The 17,757-nt window shown below is 48.6% G+C and overlaps 1 protein-coding gene across 1 annotated transcript in view; it reads left to right on the forward strand.

Annotated features, from left to right (window-relative positions):
* Window positions 1-17,757, forward strand: part of MCPH1 (microcephalin 1) — a 592,087-nt gene that overhangs the window by 103,476 nt on the left and 470,854 nt on the right. The window contains exons 6-7 of the mRNA XM_082249377.1: window positions 540-671; window positions 12,627-12,716. Coding sequence (XP_082105503.1) covers window positions 540-671; window positions 12,627-12,716 — 222 coding nt within the window. The remainder of the gene's footprint in view (window positions 1-539; window positions 672-12,626; window positions 12,717-17,757) is intronic.

Genomic DNA, 17,757 nt, shown 5'->3' on the forward strand with positions numbered 1-17,757 from the left:
GAACCCACAACTGTCAAAAAACCCAAACATTGGCTGAATCTTATTGGATGCCCTCATTGTTTCCATCCAACTTCTTTCTCAAAAGCCGATTTAAAAATGGACTTGTATCATTCTGGGTGGTGACGGGGTCATCCAAGGAGCACATTTTTGGCAAGTTAAACAGGAATGGGACGTGATTGGATCTGTGGATGGCCAGTTTAAGCTGTAACGCAAGGAAAAAGTCATTGGTTCCAAGATATTTTCTTTGACTGAAATTGGCGATAAATTCACAATAAACGTCAAGTATTCAGCACTAAGGTGTAAAAGATTTAAAATGATTTTCAGCTTGTAATTGTCAATCGATTAAAGCGGTTATTTGTGACTAATAACTTAAAATGGCTGTACAGAAATCACTTTTTTTGACCTATTTACCTTATGTAATAGTTATAAGTATTCCTCCTCCATTGTAATTCTGTACCCTTATACTTTCATATTACAGAATTTTTAAGCTAGCAGTGTTTATTTGCTTATGTGACAGAGTGGTGTTCTTCCTTCCACAGATGTCCCCGCTTTGACATTTGATGATGAAGGGTCATTATTTAGCCCAGTGGCCGTTATTGCAGATAGGTGTAATGCAATGGAAAGAAGATTACAAGAAATGAAGAAAGGAAGGCAAAATTTGTTTCCAACAGGTACAGGAAATAAACGTCATATTTATAACATTTGATTAGACCCTACTTTTTAAATCTTGTTTTAAAGAAGGAGCCCTCTGTACACAGACTGTCTTTGGTAAACTCTCTCACTGTGTTACTTGGAAACTACATACAGAAGAGAAGTAGAAGAGAGCGAGAGGTGCAACATGTTTTCTACAGTAGTTTTTTTTCGTTGGGGGGCATTTTTATAGTAAGAGGGAAACAGCCATTCTTTCTAATAAAACCTCTGTGTAAAATATATATATGACAATCACCATGTTTGTGATTTGTACCCTAAATAACATGGTTTTCTCTATCGTTCATTGACGGACGCAGTTCTCTGATCCATATCAGTAGGGTTATACTGCCCCCTACAGGAGTAGGACACTAGGCAGAAAAAATGTTCTGGCTATGCCTATGGGCAGTCCCAGAGGTTACACCCTGTCACTTCCTGCATAGGATGTCAGTTTTAATATTCCTAGTCAGGAGTAAGGACCTAGTTCCTTGCTTGGATCTTTGGTCCTGGCATAAAAATATTTTTTTATGTAGATTTTTTTAGTTGGCTTCTTTCTCAGGAATTTTTTCTTGTGAGATCTTCAAGCAACTATGCTGGGCTGGGCGACGGGCTGAATCTCAAGTGGTCACCCCAGTCTGGCCAGCGATCGCGTGCAGGCCTTAGCTCCGCGCTGGGTCGGCCACGACTTAGTTCCACTGGAAGGGGATTGGCCTCGGAAGTTAAATGTCTCGCCAGGACGTACACGACAGGGTCTAGGCTTATGTCGCCGCGTTCCTATTTGGCCTGACGGCCCCTCCACTTCGGTAGCGTGGGGTCCTGTCAGGAGATGGCACCCGCCTGTGTTCCTGGTATGGTGAGTAAACAGTCCCATCCCCCCCCCCCCTTCCCTGGCGGATTTTGAGGTGGTCACGGACCGCCTCCCTGGGATGGTCGGACCCTCGCACTCCTGGGTTTCCCTCTATCCTGTTTTGACCCCCCCCTTCCCCCCGGTGGAAGAATCCCTGTCCTTTCCTTTAAGGACTTGGGGGATAGGATGGCGCGGGTTCTGCACTGGGAACAGTGTTCATGATTGCCCGTGCCATGCAGACTCTGCCTGGAGGGCGGAGTTCCAACGCCGTGACTTGGTGAGGGGCAAGTCCCTCCTGCCCTGGGGGACCTGTTGGTCCAGCTGGCGCAGGGGCTGCGATTTGTTTGCGATGCCTCGCTGGATGCAGCGCCTTTTGTATGGGTCACCTGTCTGTTTCTGCAGTGGTGGTCTGGCGTATACTTGACCAGAGTGTTGGTTTGCAGATTAAACTTCTAAGAAGGCTTTAATGGATCTCCCTTTTCAGGGGGATCGCCTGTTTGGCGCTTCCCTGAATGACATTATATAAGGGTCTCACGGGGGGAAGAGTGCCTTTTCTTCCACAGGCTAACAGGGGTATGGACCTTCGTCGCAGACAGGGTCCCTCCTTTTCGGCTCTCAAGCAGTTTCTCGTCCCTCGGGGACAGTCGATGTGGTGAAGTCCTTCAAGATTTCCTCGGGTGGTTCCAAACGACCCTGGTCTGGCGAACAAGAGATCCTTCTTTTTTTTTTTTTTCTTTTTTTTTTTTTTTACAGACCTGCGGACAAGGCCTACTCGGCCTGAAGGTGCATCCTTACCCATTTATGGGGTGGGGGGACATTTTTGTTGGTTCTTGGATCTGCGGCTGGCCCAGGTCCCAGGCAGCTGGGTTCAGGAGGTTTTACGGTCCGGTTGCAAGATCGAGTTTCGATCAGTTTTTTTCCGGGAAGGTTTTTCCCTTCCAATGTATGACTGTCCCTGGATCGCTTGCAGGCGCTCTGTGGGGCAGTTCAGTCTCTGGTCCAAGAAGCTGGACCTACTGGCCCTTTGATGGTTCAGTACGAATCAAAAGAGGGTATCGGTTCGCACAATGGTGGCTTCCCTACATCAGGGGGATTCCTGGCCTCCGTAGACTTCCAAGATGTCTACCTTCACACCCCGTTATGTTCAGGACACCAACGGTTTCTCAGTTTTTGCCCTGGGGAAGGATCTCTATTGGTTTGTGGCGTTACCCCTTGGTCTAGCCTCTGCTCCTCAGGTCTTCACAAGGGTTTTAGCTCTGGTCCTGGCGCTGTTGCGGCAGCGGGGTATAATGGTCCTGGTTTCCTGGCCAATCTGCTTCTCCGTGTGGTGTCCCCTACGATGCTGACAACGCAGTTGGAAGTTACCATGAGAACTCTGGAGGAGTTCAGGTGGGTTCTGAACCTTCAGAAGTCATCCCTGGTCCCTTCCATGAGACTGGACTATCTGGGCCTGACTTTGGACTCGTGTTCAGTCAGGGTGTTTTCTCCCTCCTGGGAAAAAAACTCTTGAAACTTCGGACTGCGGTTCAGCTGTTACTGTCCTACACATGGTCGTCCCTTCGGACCTGCATACGAGTTCCAGGACTGATGGTGTCATCTTTCCAGATGATCCTTTTCGCTCAATCCCTCTCGGGGATCCCCCAGATGGCTATCCTTTTCGAATAGGACTAGATTCCACACTCTCTGGATTCGGATCCGGCTGAGCCGGGAATCCCAAGGGAGGCAATCCTACTCGATTTGGGACTTGGAATCCAAACTCTCTGGGCTTTCTGATCCAGCTGAGCCGGCTGACTAGGGAGTCTTGATCTGGAATCCTTCCTCCCTTTTTACTGGACAATTGTCACTGTGGATGCAAGCCTGTCTGGGTAGGGAGGAGTCCTCGGCGGGTTCTCTGCTTCGGGAGTATGGTCCCTGGAGGATCCAGGTTACTGATCAATGTCCTGGAGCTGAGAGCGATCTGGCTTTGCCTAGTTCACTGGATTGGGCACCTGCAGCTGTTCGGTGCACATTCATCCGACTACGCCACGACCGTGGCTTGTGTCTCTCTCCAAGGGGGCACCAAGGATGTCCTTGCGGCCTTGGAAGATACAATTCTTCGCTGGGCAGTGTGCCTTGTTCCAGCTCTCTCCGCTGCTCCCTTTCCAGGTGCGTAGACATTGGCAGGCGGATTGCCTCAGTCGACAGGCCTTGGATGCAGGGGAATGGTCCCTTCATCCGGAGGTGTTTCAGCAGTTGTGCCTTCGTTGGGGGCACTGCAGACATGGACCTGTTGGTGCCGCATCTACTGAATAGTGCTGAGGTTTGTGGCCCGTTCTTGGGACCCTCTAGTGGGTGCTTTGGTGGCTCCATGGGTTCTGTCATAGGCAAGAACATTCGCTAAGTTCAACTTGAATGATGTGGAGAAGTTTAGCGTGGTCACCTGCGCAAGGCTGACGGCGGCATGGTTGTGTGAGAGCGCTCACAGATATGCCAAGGTCAGTATCAGCTGCTGTCTGCCTTTCCTCCTCTCAAGTTGCTGCCAAGAATTTTTCGCAAGATCGAAGCGGAAGGGATTCAGTTCTTTCTCGTGGCTCTGGACTGGCCTCGCTGAGCTTGGTACACCGAGCTGGTCAGGCTAGCCGCAGACGCTCGCCTTGGAGATTTCCTCTCAGGGAGGAGTTATTGTCTCCAGGGCCAATCTCCCATCCGACTTTGCTGTCGCTGGCTTGGCTGTTAAAAGCCAGGTGCTGAAGGATGGGGGATTGTCTGCTTCAGTGATTCCCACCCTGCTAAAAGTGTTGGAAGCGACTTCTAGGATGATTTTTCCTCATACGAGAAAGTCGTATATTGCGTGGTGTGAATCTCCTTGGGCTACTTGCAGTTATAGTGGCGGCCATCTTGGGGGGGGGGGGGGGGTCTGGTTTTCGGGCCATTTTGCGGTGGATTTTTGCTGGGAGGGCCCGTGGGTGTGCCTGGAGGCATTTTTTCAGGGGAGGAGCCCCTCTCTTCAGCCCGGAAAGCTTCTGGCTCAGGTTTACTTTTCTGATTTGATGCAGTCGGTTCTTCAAGAACCTCCTTTTGCGAGTATTTGTGGGTATCCCCTGCCTACCGTATTATAGAAGCTGGCCTTCTTGTTTGCTGTCACTCTGTGCGCAGGGTGTCGGCACTGGCGACTTGTCCTGTCGTTCTCCCTATTTTGTTGTTTCATGGGTCCTAGTGGTACTTTGTCCAGATCCGTTCTTCCCTCTCAAGATGGTTTCGGGTTTTCACTTGCACAAGGACATTGTATTACCATCTTGTGTATCACATCCTAAGGAATGTGCGTTGCTTACTCTTGATAGAGTTCGGGCAATAAAGGAAAGATAAATCACGTATTTCAGTGCATCCATGCACTTTTTATAAACGGCATACAGTTATCCATATATTGGACATAAAAACAATAGGAAGCGTCCTGCCGTCCAATCATATCCCCCTGAGGAAGACACAAGGTCCCTGGTGTCGTCAACGTGTAGGGGAGGGGCAAGGACAGACGGAGCGCTTCACTGTTCGTGAGACTGTCGGGCTGCAACAGCAGAGGAGAAGCTATACAGCCATCGCGTCTCCCGCTTTACCATCACGACTTGATTCGTTATATGGATAACTGTATGCTGTTTATAAAAAGTGCATGGATGCACTGAAATATGTGAGTTTGATTTATCTTTCCTTTATTGAAATAAACATTTAAAGAGGTATAAGCACTATCGGAGGTTTCTTTTTTACATATACCACGCTGATACTCGCGGCTGGAGTGTCATGGTTTGGATGGATTGTCTTTCTTGATTCCCGTTTTATGGGCTAATTTTAATCGTATTTGAGCCACGGACCACTGGATAAATAGGACCTGTAAAGGTCAGCCCTGAGAAGCAGTCCCTATATATATGCCTGTTGTTATCGTATGCAAGGTGAGCGCCCACTCACAAGGGGGGTGCACAGCTGTTTTAGGATCTGTGACACTCTGGTCACTCACTATCTTGGGGAGCACCTACCACCCTTAGGTGGTTCTGAGCACTGTAAAGGAGATTTTTATTGTTATTTGCACTGATTCACAAGGATTTGGATTTTTCTATTTATAGACACGAATTATCATCTTTTATTTTATATAATTCAAATTTGTTTTATTGAAATAATTTATGCTGGACTATATTGTGATTCTATATTTTTTCACCTTTTTATCACTGTCATTTGCAAATTGGAATTAAAGTGGAGTTCCGGGCACAAAAAAGATTTTTTTTTTTTTGTGCCCCTCCGCTAGGTAGAGCTCACCTGAAAAGGAATTGGTTAGTTATTTTTATTTTTTTTGTTTACTCACCTTTTTATTGAAGATCGTAAATACTCACCTCTGACTGCTTCCTCCCTCGGAGCCGCGGCTCACCCCGTCACTTCCTGCCTCGCGATGATTCCTGGGAGCTAAACGTCATAGCTCCCAGGAATCAATGCGACGGCACCGGCCCCGCTCGTCATTTCCGGGCGACGCCGCATTCCCCTGCTAAACAGCTTCTGGGCATGCCGCACCGGAAGTGACGAGAGGGGCCGGTGCAGTGCATTCTGGGACACGAAGACGCGGAAGAAGACAGAGAAGAGGACCGCGCCGGCTTCAGCTGCCCACAACAGAGATGGAAACGCTGTGGAAGAAATTTTATAAGTAAGTATTTCTTCTAAAAGGTAAGTGCGAACCGGGACAGATCAGAGGCTAGCCATTGTGGAATGTGCTAGCCCTGACTGTCCCGGGGGTATGTTCAGTAAAAAATCATTTCTGTGCCCGGAACTCCGCTTTAAGTTTTATATTGCACATTTTTTTGCATTACGCACTTGTATGAGGACCCATATAGTTTTATTGAGAGAATAGTGGGTTTTTTATTATTATTATACTAAAATATTCATTAGTCACTTTATATAATTTACATTGGTCAATATTATAACACCGATGAGGATCATTAGGGATTCGTCCATTTGAACATATATATGTATTGGTTTATTTGTTGAAGGAATCTATATTATCTTTGTATACAATTTTATTCAAAAGATTTTTACTCTGCGCAACACAATTTTATATATTTAAGAATACCTACCTTCACATTCTAATCTGTGCTGCTCGCCAACGGTTTCTTCGTTTTGCTGTGGGAGAAGATCACTATCAGTTTGTGGCGTTACCCTTTAGTCTCGCCTCCGCTCCTCGGGTCTTCACAAAGGTGTTGGCCCCGATCCTGGTACTGTTGCGACAGGGGGGGATATTGGTCCTGGGCTACCTGGACGATCTGATTCTCCGTGTGGAGTCCCCTACATTGCTGACAGAAAACTTGGGGGTCACCATGCATACTCTGGAGGAGTTAGATTGGATTGTGAACCTTCAAAAGTCGTCTCTGACCCCCTTCCATGAGACTGGTCTACCTGGGTCTGGCCTTGGACTCATCCTCTGCCAGGGTGTTTCTTCCTCCGGAAAAACTCCAGAAGATCCAGTCAGCGGTTCGTTTCTTGATGTCCAATGACCGGCCGTCCCTTCAGACCTGAATGAGAGTACTGGGACTGATGGTGTCCTCCTTCGAAGAGGATCCCCTTTGCTCAGTTCCACACCAGTTTTCTTCAAAAGGGAAAATCTTCTCAAGTGGAACAAACACCCGAATTCTCTGGATTCTCGGATTCGGTTAAGCCACAGGACCAGAGAGTCCTTCCTTATGTCCTAAGCCAAAACATCATAAGGAATTTGCCCTGCATACCCTGGATGTTCGGGCGCTCAAGGTGTATTTGGCATCTACTGAGTCTTTTCGCAAGTCTGATTTGCTCTTTGTGCTCATGGATGGCCCAAAGAAAGGACTGCCTGCGTCTTCTGCGACTATTTCCAGATGGATCAGACACAGTGGTGCAGGCCTATTTCCAGTAGGGGTCAGGTTCTGTCCTTCCCTGTCAAGGCGCATTCTACTCGGGCGTTTAGTGCTTCTTGGGCTTTTCGCCGTCAGGCGTCTGTGCTTCAGGTGTGCAAGGCGGCGACTTGGTCGTCTGTTCACACCTTTACCAAATTCTATAAGGTGGATGTGATGGCATCTGCGGATGCTTCCTTTTAGCCGCGAGGTTTTTCAGGCTGCGGTTTAGGGGACCTCTTGGCCTCCCTTGAGGGTGTTTTTTTCTGTTTGTTTTCAGGTGGACCTCATCTGATTGTTCTGAGGTGTCCTGTGTTGCCTGGTTGGCCATGTTAGCCTTGGGGGACTGTTTTCTCTTTTGGTTTGGTTCCCAGCCCTCATTTTGGTACTGCTTTGGGACGTCCCTACTGATATGCATCAGAGGACTGCATCCGTCAATGAACGATAGAGAACTGGATTTTTGACTTACCGTAAAATCCTTTTCTCTTAGGTTCATTGACGGACGCAGTACCCGCCCCTCTAATTTTTTGAGTGGGTTGGTGTGTTTTTCTCTGACACTGCTTTGATACAAAACTGACATCCTATGCATGAAGAGAGAGGGTATACCCCCAGGGACTGCATATAGGCGTAGCCAGAAATGTTTTCTGCCTAATGTTCTACTCCTGTAGGGGCGGTATTACCCTACTGATATGCATCAGAGGACTGTGTCCGTCAATGAACCGAATAGAAAAGGATTTTACGGTAAGTCAAAAATCCAGTTTTTCCAACGCAGAATGTAAAATCCACAGCCAATGGATTGAGATAATGAGGGAGGTTGTGATGTATTATGTCCGCTTTAAAATGCAAACAGGATAAGTGCATTTTCTCTGAAAGTGCACTTTTGCTTAACCACTTGCCTACTGGTCACCTTTACTCCCTTCCTGCTCAGGCCAATTTTTAGCTGATGTGGTTGCCCCGGATGCTCCCCTTCTTTAGGGGTCGCTGTCCTCACAGTCAGATGGTGAAGAGGACCTGTCGTCTTCAGCTGCAGCACGAACGCGTGGAAGCCCTGATTATTTCAGCGCGGGATACTTTAAAATTGGCTGATGAGCCCACGCCTTCAGGGACGCAGGTGGCTTTTGGCTCCCATAACTCTCCAAAAGCTGACAGTTTTCCCTTGTCCCAACACTTTTCATGATCTTCTGAATGACCAATGGCATCACGTTAAGCACATGTTAGTGGTGCAAAAATGCTTTTAACGCCGGTGTCCTTTTGCTAAAAAGGTTTTCAACCGTTGGACGGTGCCATCTAAAGTGACCCATCCTGTTTCCAGATTTAACAAATCTACTCTTGTGCCTGTGGAGGATTCCCCAGTTTTTTACGGATCCAGTGGACAGGTGGGTGGAATCCCTTTCCCGCCATCTTCAAGTGTTGGCGGGTTCCATTTTGAAACCGGTTTTTGTGTCTGTGCTAGTCTCACAGACGGTGGTGGAATGGATTAGGGGTTTGCAGGAGTCTATGGACCCCGAGACTGTTCCTCCGGAACAGCTGGAACTGTCGGACCAGGTGCTCCAGGCTCTAGTGTTCCTGTGTGATGCGTCTATGGATGCGGCTCCCCTGGTGGCCAGGGTCTCAGCCGTGGGCATTGCTTTAAGACGCATTGTCTGGGTGAAGATCTAGTCGGCTGACCAAACTTCTAAAAAGCCTTAGCTGATCACCCCTTTCTGGGAGACAGGTTGTTTGGCAACTCACTGGATAAGTTGATCAAGGGCCTGACTGGCGGGAAGAGTACTCTTCTTCCTCAATCCTCCAAGGGTAAGACACCCCGTACTAAGTGGGGTCCCTCCTTTTCTGCTCATAAACGTTTTTTCATGCCTCCGGGGCGCAAGAAAAAGGCTGTTCAGAAATTCTGGAGGTGCTAAGAAACCCTGGGCCAAGTCCGAGGCCGGTCAGTCTGGTGCTGCAGAAAAGTCCTCTTCAGCACGAAGGGGCTCCTTCACCCTCTTAGGGTGGGGGGGACGTCTGCACTTCTTTCAGGAACCCTGGACTTCCTTCATTCAGGATGAGTGGGTTAAAAAAACTGGTTTGTTCCGGGTACAAGATCGAGTCTATCTAGTCCTGGCCAGGGGACAGTTTTTTCAGTCAAATCTTCACCTGTTGCCAGAGCGTTTGAAGGATCTGCGGGAGGCTGTCCGAGATCTCCTGGCTCAAGGGGTGATTGTGCCAGTTCCCCAACAGGAACGCTCTCAAGGTTTCTATTCAAACCTGTTCACCGTGCCCAGACAGGAGGGCAGTCCTGGACTCAAGGCTCTGAACCGCTTTGCGCAGGTGCAGAAATTCCGAATGGCGTCCATTCGGTCGGTGGTGGCAACTTTGAATCCGGGGGATTTTCTGGCTTCCATCGATCTCAAAGATGCGTGTCTCCAGGTCCCCATATTCGAGGGACATCAGCGATTCCTCCGCTTCGCGGTGGCAGAGGAGCACTTTCAATTCATGGCGTTACCCTTTTAGCACTTTCAATTCATGGCGCTACCCTCGTCCAGATACCCCGTATCTGGACGATCTCCTGTTGCGAGCAGTTTCCAATTCAGATCTGCTGGAAAACCTCTCCATCACAATTCGGACCCTTCAGGACTTCGGGTGGACAATCAATGTCACTAAATCTGCCCTGACTCCGTCTGTGCCTGTGGATAGACGGGTGGAGTCTGTCCCACCATCTACACATGTTGGCGGGTTCCATAATAAAACCAATCTTTGTGAACATTCTGGTGTCCCAGACGGTCACTAAATGGGTAAAGTTACCTAAGGGGAACTTAGAATCTTAACAGCTCCCCCCGGCGCTGATTGAACTCCTGGTCCAGATGGCTTAAGCCCTTGTGTTCATGTGTGATGCTTCCTTGGATTGGACCCCCCCCCCCCCCCACTATTGGCCAGGGTGTCTGCAGTGGGGATTGCCGTTAGACGCATGGTGTGGGTAAAAAGCTGGTCTGCGGACCAGGCTTTTAAGAAGGCCTTGACTCCTCTTCCCTTTACGGGAGAGAGGTTGTTTGGCTCCTCTCTGGATGAAATGATCAAAGGTCTTATGGGTGGGAAGAGTACACTTCTCCTTCAATCCTCTAAGGGCAAGGCGCCACGTCATAGACGGGGGCTTTCCTTCACTGCTCATAGGCGGCTTTTTTCGTACCTCAGGGTCACAAGAAGAAGGTGCGTCCAATCCTGGATCTCAAGGCTCTGCAGGTAGAGAAGTTTTGGATGGAATCCATCCTCACGGTAGTAGCGTCCCTACACCAGGGAGACCTCTTGGCCTCCATAGACATCAAGGATGCATATCTACACATCCCTATCTAAACTGGACATCAACGGTTTCTTCGCTTTGCCGTAGCAGAGGAGCGTTATCAATTTGTGGCGTTACCCTTTGGTCTCCCCTCTGCCCCCAGGGTTTTTACCATGGTACTGGCCCCGGTGTTAGCATTGCTGCGCCAACGGGGGATTGTGGTACTGGGGTATCTGGATGATCTATTGACGGCAAACTCTCATTCAGCCCTCTTGGGCGATCTGGCGATCACTGTCAGAACCCTGCAAGGGCAAGTGAAGGAAGTCCGCCCTGATACCTTCATTGAGACTGGATTATCTGGGCCTGACTCTGGATTCCTCTTTGGCGAGGGTCTCCTTTCCGCTGGACAAGCTGCAGAAGTTGCGGGGGGGGGGGGGATTCGGTTGCTGTTGGCAAACAATCTGTCCTCTCTGCGGATTTGCATGCGGGCCTTGGGTCTGGTGGGATCAACCTTCCTGGCAGTTCCATTTGCTCAGTTCCACACGAGACCTTTACAAAGGGAGATTCATGTCAAGTGGAACAAGGATCCGAGTCCTTGGACAATTTGATTTGGTTGAGCCACAACATGAATTCTGCTCTGTTGTGGTGGCTTCAGTCGCCAGCACTATGCCAGGGCAAGTCTTTCCTGCCTTTGTTTTGGGCGGTGGTGACTGCGGACGCCAGCCTGTCAGGCTGGGGCGGGGTGCTGGGAAAGCTCCTGTGTCCAGGGAACCTGGACAGTGAAAGAGTCAAAACTACCGATTTAAATGTTTTGGAGCTCAGAGCAATAAAGCTTTGTCTGAGCCAATGGACGACTCTTCTGCGAGATTGTCCAGTTCAAATCTAATCGGACAATGCCACAGCTGTGGCTTACATCAATCATCAGGGGGGCACCAAGAGTGTCTTGGCGGCCAGGGAGGTGGAGGTGGCCGAGATTCTGGCTTGGGCTGAAAAGTATGTTCCAGCCCTCTCTCTGCTTTACACATCCCAGGTGTGGAGAATTGTCAAGCGGATTACCTCTTTGCATTGTTTTCCCTCCCCTCATGCATATACTGCTTTGGGACCTCCCAATGGTCTAAGAAGATATATGGAGCTGCGTCTGTCAATGGACGATAGAGAAAACTGGATTTTTGTACTTACTGTAAAAAAAATCCTTTTCTCTGAAGTCCATTGACAGACGCAGCACCGCCCCTCTATTTATGAGTGGAATGGGTTTTTTTTTGTCTTCTAATCACCGCTTGCAATGAAACTAAGGGCTGTAGCAGAGTGTGTGGGGTTATGCCCGCCATTTTATTCTCTAGGGTATCTGCTAAAAATATATAGAGAAACAACCGGTGAATTTTCAGATAACGGTGATTTCACTCCCTGAATGGAGTGAATCTGAAGAGTCAACGGCTTTTTCTCAAAATATATACAGCATATATTGTGAGGGAGGTGGTTACATGTAATTTTTCTAGCAAAAAATTCATATTTTTAATTGGAAACAGTGTCAGAAAAGTCCTGGTCTTCAAGTGGTTAGTGAAACCTTTTTCTTCTAGTTTTGAATAGAGTTGATATTAGGTGAAATTCTTGAGTATAAGTATCAGCTAGAGAATGAGAGAGTGTACTGGGTACACATGCAGTTTGCATGGCCCGAAGCGGCCGCTAGAGGGCACATACTTGTGTCCAGACTGTCATGCTAATGGCAGAATAGAAGGGGATCGAGGGACTTTTTGTGGATAGGCCCCTTTACAGCTGCATGTGTAATGAATGGAGGCACAGCATAAGAAACAGGAGGACTGCTGGTATGCTACTATTCAGAAAATATGGGATTGCATAGGGGAATGTTTGAAAAATGTTGCTAAAAATGAGCTTACATTTTAAATGAATACAAATGTCAGATATGTATGTAAAAGTTTTTTTTTTTTTTTTTTTCTTTTGAATACAGATTCCCAGATGTCACAGACTGTGTTTGACTTTTCAAGCCCTAAACTGTCACCTGGAAACTCTCCTTCAGTCTCGAATCATGCCTCACATGGTATGTTGTAATGGTTTGTACACATCCTATTCAATATATCTGCTGTTGTCCATCGGTTTAAAAACAAAAAGTGTATCCTGCTGAAGGAGACATTTACATGCTTATTTTATAGGATAAAGAGGAATTGTTGGTGTGCAGTGTAAGCAGTTAAGAGCACTTGGACCACAGCTTCTGACTCCAGCTATGTATTTAATGCAGTTGTCCAGGATGTGACAAAGCAAATGATGTGGAAGTTTTTAACTGGGTGTCAGGGGTGACCTAAATGGCCTACAAGTATGACAGTTGCATTAAACAATATTTCTCTGTCGCTCATTGACAGACGTAGTCCTCTTTGATTCTCATCAATAGGGTTATGCTGCCTCCGCAGGAGTAGGACTAGGCAGAAAGAAAAACGTTCTGGCTCCACCCTAGGGGCAGTCCCAGAGGGTATATCCTCCCTCTCTCTGCTACAGGATGTCAGTTTTTTTCTGTCTAGTCAGGAGTAAGGACCGAAGTTCCTTGCTGGGATCTTTTTTGGTCCTGGCAAGATTTTTTTAGAAAAAATATTTTTTTTAGGTAGTTTCTCCAGTTTTTTTCCTGTGAGATCTTCAAGCAAATTACGCCGGATCTGGGCGACTGGCTGGATGTTGAGATCCAGTGGTCACCCCAGCCGGCCTACGAGCGCGCGCAGACCATAGCTCCGCGCTGGGTCGGCCGCGACACATTCAAGTAAGTATGCGGGGCCAGGCGACGGGCTGGATGTTGAGATCCAGTGGTCACCCCGGTTCAGCCTACAAGCGCGTGCAGACCATAGCCCCGCGGCCGCGACATAGTCCCATTGGGGGACTGACCCTGCGAGTTAAACGTCTCGCTTGGACGCCAGGAACCAGAGAGTCAAGGCGTCCGTATTGGTCGACAGCCCCCCACCCCGGTGGAGAGGGTACTGTGAAGAGAGGGTGCCATCAGCCGGTATGGTGAGTAAATGTTCCCCCTTCCCCCCTGTGGGGTCTTTGGGATACGGGCCCCTCTGTGTATGGTCGGATCCTTTCTGACATTAAAGTTCCCCCTTGTAGCCTATGACATGTTCACATATCCCCTGTGATAGTGTGATCTGGTTTGGGAGCTGACACTCCAGCAGGCTTGGTTTGGGAGCTGACACTCTAGCAACCTTGGTTTAGGAGCTGACACTCCAGCAGGCTTGGTTTGGGAGCTGATACTTCAGCAAGCCTTGGGTTCTCTAGCAAGGAAGCCGAGTTCGATTTGCTATAGTAAACACATAGGAGGTATAGCCTACCTTAGATCGCCATACTCCCGCAGGCCGACAGGCCGTCATCAGCTGTTTTCAAAGCATGCAGGCAGCTGTACTGGGGGAGCCACGCTAGATCGGCAGTCCGCCGCCATTTTGTTGTAGACCGCATGTCTGCATTGTCTACACAAGCCGCCCGCAAGTCACGCAGGCCGCCATTTTTTCGTAGCCGATTGTCTCCTGCATGGGGGCGGCCATGTTTGATGTGCCCAGCAAACCTCGAGGAGCAGCTGGGAACGCCGGAAGGCGTACACAGGGGGCGGAGCCACTTCCTTTCACCCGGGAAACCTAGTGCAAGACTTCCCAGTCTGCACAAGACAACGCTGACAGCAGTTTTAATAAGAAACTTCTTTGCATCTGGTGGTGAGCCCTTGGGGTCTCTCTCTCTCTGTGGGGGTCCAAAGCAGGTACGCTGAGAGGCGCTATTGCGCTGGTGAATTAAAAAAGGTATTTTTTTATTTAAAAAAAAAAAAATGATATTTATTTATTTAAAAAAAAAAAAAAAATTTTTTTCTTTTTTACTGGCAAAGTGTCCTGGATTAACATGGACCCTGCCACACATGTATCTCCACCTGATCCCCTCGAAGTGGCTGCAGGACCCTCCAGTTCCCCACTTAATAGTGAGTCATTGTCAGCAGTTTTGGAAACTTTTTGTCTATCCCGGGTGGAATTGGCTTGTCAGGGACAGGGCGCAAGGAAGCGACCCCCGCCTACCCCCATTTTCATCTGAAACTTCAGATTCAGACTGTCTCTTCAGACAGTGAGGAAGATGTTTCGGCATCTACCATAGCCCGAGAGGAAGCGTTAGTAACGCATTAATTGTATCTGTTCGGAGGTTACACCATCAGAAGTAGCTGATACTGAGATCCCATTTGGTACTAATAAACGCACCAAAATGGCGAAAGTATTTCCCTTACCCAAGTGTTTCGGTAATGTAACTAAAGAGGAATGGGGTCATCCAAGACGAGCCCCTACTATTTCCTAAACGCATTAATAGGCGTTATCCGTTCGAGGAATCATTCCTCAAGAGATGGATAGTACCATCTGTGGTGGATTTTCCAATCTCCAGATTGAACAAAGCTACGGTTATCTTATTGGAGGATGCTCCATCCTTTAAAGATGATCGTAAGGTGGAAGCTGTGTCTCGCGCCATCTTTTCCCTAATTGGGTCAGCTTTCAGACCAGTAATTGCTATTGGTCTAGAATGGACCAAGTGGCTTAGAGGGGAGAGATATCCCCCAGGCGGTATCAGATCTGGTGGAACAGATGATACAAGAGTTACAGTTTTGTCTGCGAGGTTGCACTAGACGCCACTCCACTATTGGGGCGAGCATCAGTTTCAGCAGTGGTCCTCAGGCGTACACTGTGACTAAAATATTGGTCGGCAGACCAAGGCTCCAAGGAAGCTTTGGTTAAATCTCCCTTTTCAGGGTGTGCGCCTATCTTGGGGCCAATTTAGATGAGATTATTAAGGATCTCACTAGAGGAAAGAGCACTTTCTTGCCACAAAGTACTAAGAGTAAAGGATCCCGTCAGAGACGGGCGCCTTCTTTTTCCGCTCATAAAAAGTTTTTTCGCCCCACGGGCGAAAAAAGCAAAGTCCTCCAAAACTCCTTCGGGAGGTTTTTTTAAGGGGCGTTGGTCGGGCAAGCAAAAGCCCGGCTCTTCCAGACCTGAAGATAAGACTACTAAAGCCTGAAGGTGCGCCCCCTCCCATAGCTGGGGTAGGGGGACGTCTTCGCCGGTTTCCGGATCCATGGCTTTCCAGAACCTCGGACAAATAGTTTGCGAGGTCATACGGTCAGGTTACAAGATTGTATGTCAATCTCTCCCAGTGCGATTCTTCCTTTTCAATGTTCGACTATCCCCGGATCGCTTAAGAGCTTACGGGGGGCAGTCACGGATTTAATGCAACAAGTAGTGGTGGTCTACGTTCCTTGGACAGAGCATTTCAAGGGTTCTATTCGAACCTTTTCACAATACCCAGAAAAGAGGACAAGGTGCGTCCAATTCTGGACTTAAGAGCATTCAATCTTTTTTGTCAGGGTACAAAAATTCAAGATGGAGTCCATTCGCACAGTAGCGGCCTCCCTGCGTCAGGGAGATTTTCTGGCGTCCATAGACATCTAGGATGCCTATCTTCACTTTCCTATTTATGCAGGACATCAGCGTTTCCTGCGTTTTTCCGTAGAACGAGTATTATTATCAGTTTGTGGCGTTACTCTTTGGTCTCGCCTCGACTCTCCGGGTCTTCACAAAGGTGATGGCCCCAGTCTTGACGTTGTTACGACAACGAGACATATCGATTCTAGGTCACCTAGACGATCTTCTGCTCCGTGCGGCTCTATTACTAAACTTAGAGATCACCATGACCTCTTTTACAAGAGTTCGGGTGGCTGGTGAACCTGCAGAAGTCATCTTCGGTTCCCACCAAGAGACTGGAATATTTGGGTCTAATTTTAGACACATCCAGGCTTGCAAGAGGGTCCTGGGTTTGATGGTGGCTTCCTTTGAAGCAGTACCATTTGTCCAGTCCCATATCCGAATCCTTCAAGAAGAGATTCTTCTCAGGTGTAACCGGAATCCAGATTCCAGGACTATCGGATCCAGCTGAGCAAGCGGACCAGGGAGTTCCTGGTCTGGTGGCTTCGGTCTCCGATGCTCAGCCAGGGGAGGTCATTCCTACCAATATTTGGACGCTTATCACCACGGATGCCAGTCTATCCGGGTGAGGAGAAATTCTCGACTCGGTTGCTTGGGTCCCATGAAAAGTCCAGGTTACCGATAAATGTATTGAAACTGAGAGCGATCAGACTTTATCCGACTCACTGGACCGAGCAGCTCCAGGGCAGCCCGGTTCGGATCCAGTCGGACAATGCCACAGCAGTAGCTTATGTCAATCAGCTAAGGGGCACCAGGAGTGTCCTGGCGGCCATAGAAGTGGCCAGCATTCTTCGTTGGGCGGAACGATTGTTCCAGCTCTCTCTGCGGTATTCATTCCGGGGGTGAATTGGCAGGCAGATTATCTCAGCCGTCAGATTCTGAATCAAGGGGAATGATCTCTTCATCCAGGGATATTCCACCAACTGTGCCTCCGTTGGGGCACCCCGAATGGGAGCTGTTGGCATCTCAGCTCAACAGGAAAGTGCGGAGGTTTGTGGCTCGCTCCCACGATCCTCTAGCAGACACCGCAGACATGCTGATCGCCCCGGGGGGGGCAGTATCAGCTACTGTATGCCTTCCCTCCTCTCAAGTTACTGCCGAAGCTTCTTCGCAGGATAGAGGTGGAGGGAATCCCAGTTATCCTGGTAGATCAGGACTGGCCTAGTCGGGTCTAGTACGCCGACCTGGTCAGGCTGGTCGCAGACGTTCCTTGGCGACTTCCTCTTAGGGAGGATCTGCTTTCGCAGGGACCGATCTTCCATCCTGCTTTACGGTCGCTGGCTTTAACGGCCTGGCTATTGAGACCCAGGTGCTGAAGGACAAGGGATTGTCAGCTTCAGTTATTCCTGCTCTAGTTAAAGCAAGGAAAGCGACTTCCAGAAAGATTTATCATCGCACATGGAAGTCTTATATTGCGTGGTGTGAATCCCTTGGGTTCCCTCCACGTTCTTATTCGGTGGCCCGAATATTGTTTTTTTCTTCAACAGGGAGTTGAGCAGAAGCTGGCCTTGAGTGTTATCAAGGGTCTGTTTTCAGCATTAACTATCTTCTTTCAGAAGTTTTTGGCTACTCATTCCTTGGTGCAGAATTTCA

The sequence above is a fragment of the Pelophylax lessonae genome, assembly GCF_965119305.1.
Source record: "Pelophylax lessonae genome assembly, chromosome: 3".
In the NCBI taxonomy this organism is placed as follows: domain Eukaryota; kingdom Metazoa; phylum Chordata; class Amphibia; order Anura; family Ranidae; genus Pelophylax; species Pelophylax lessonae.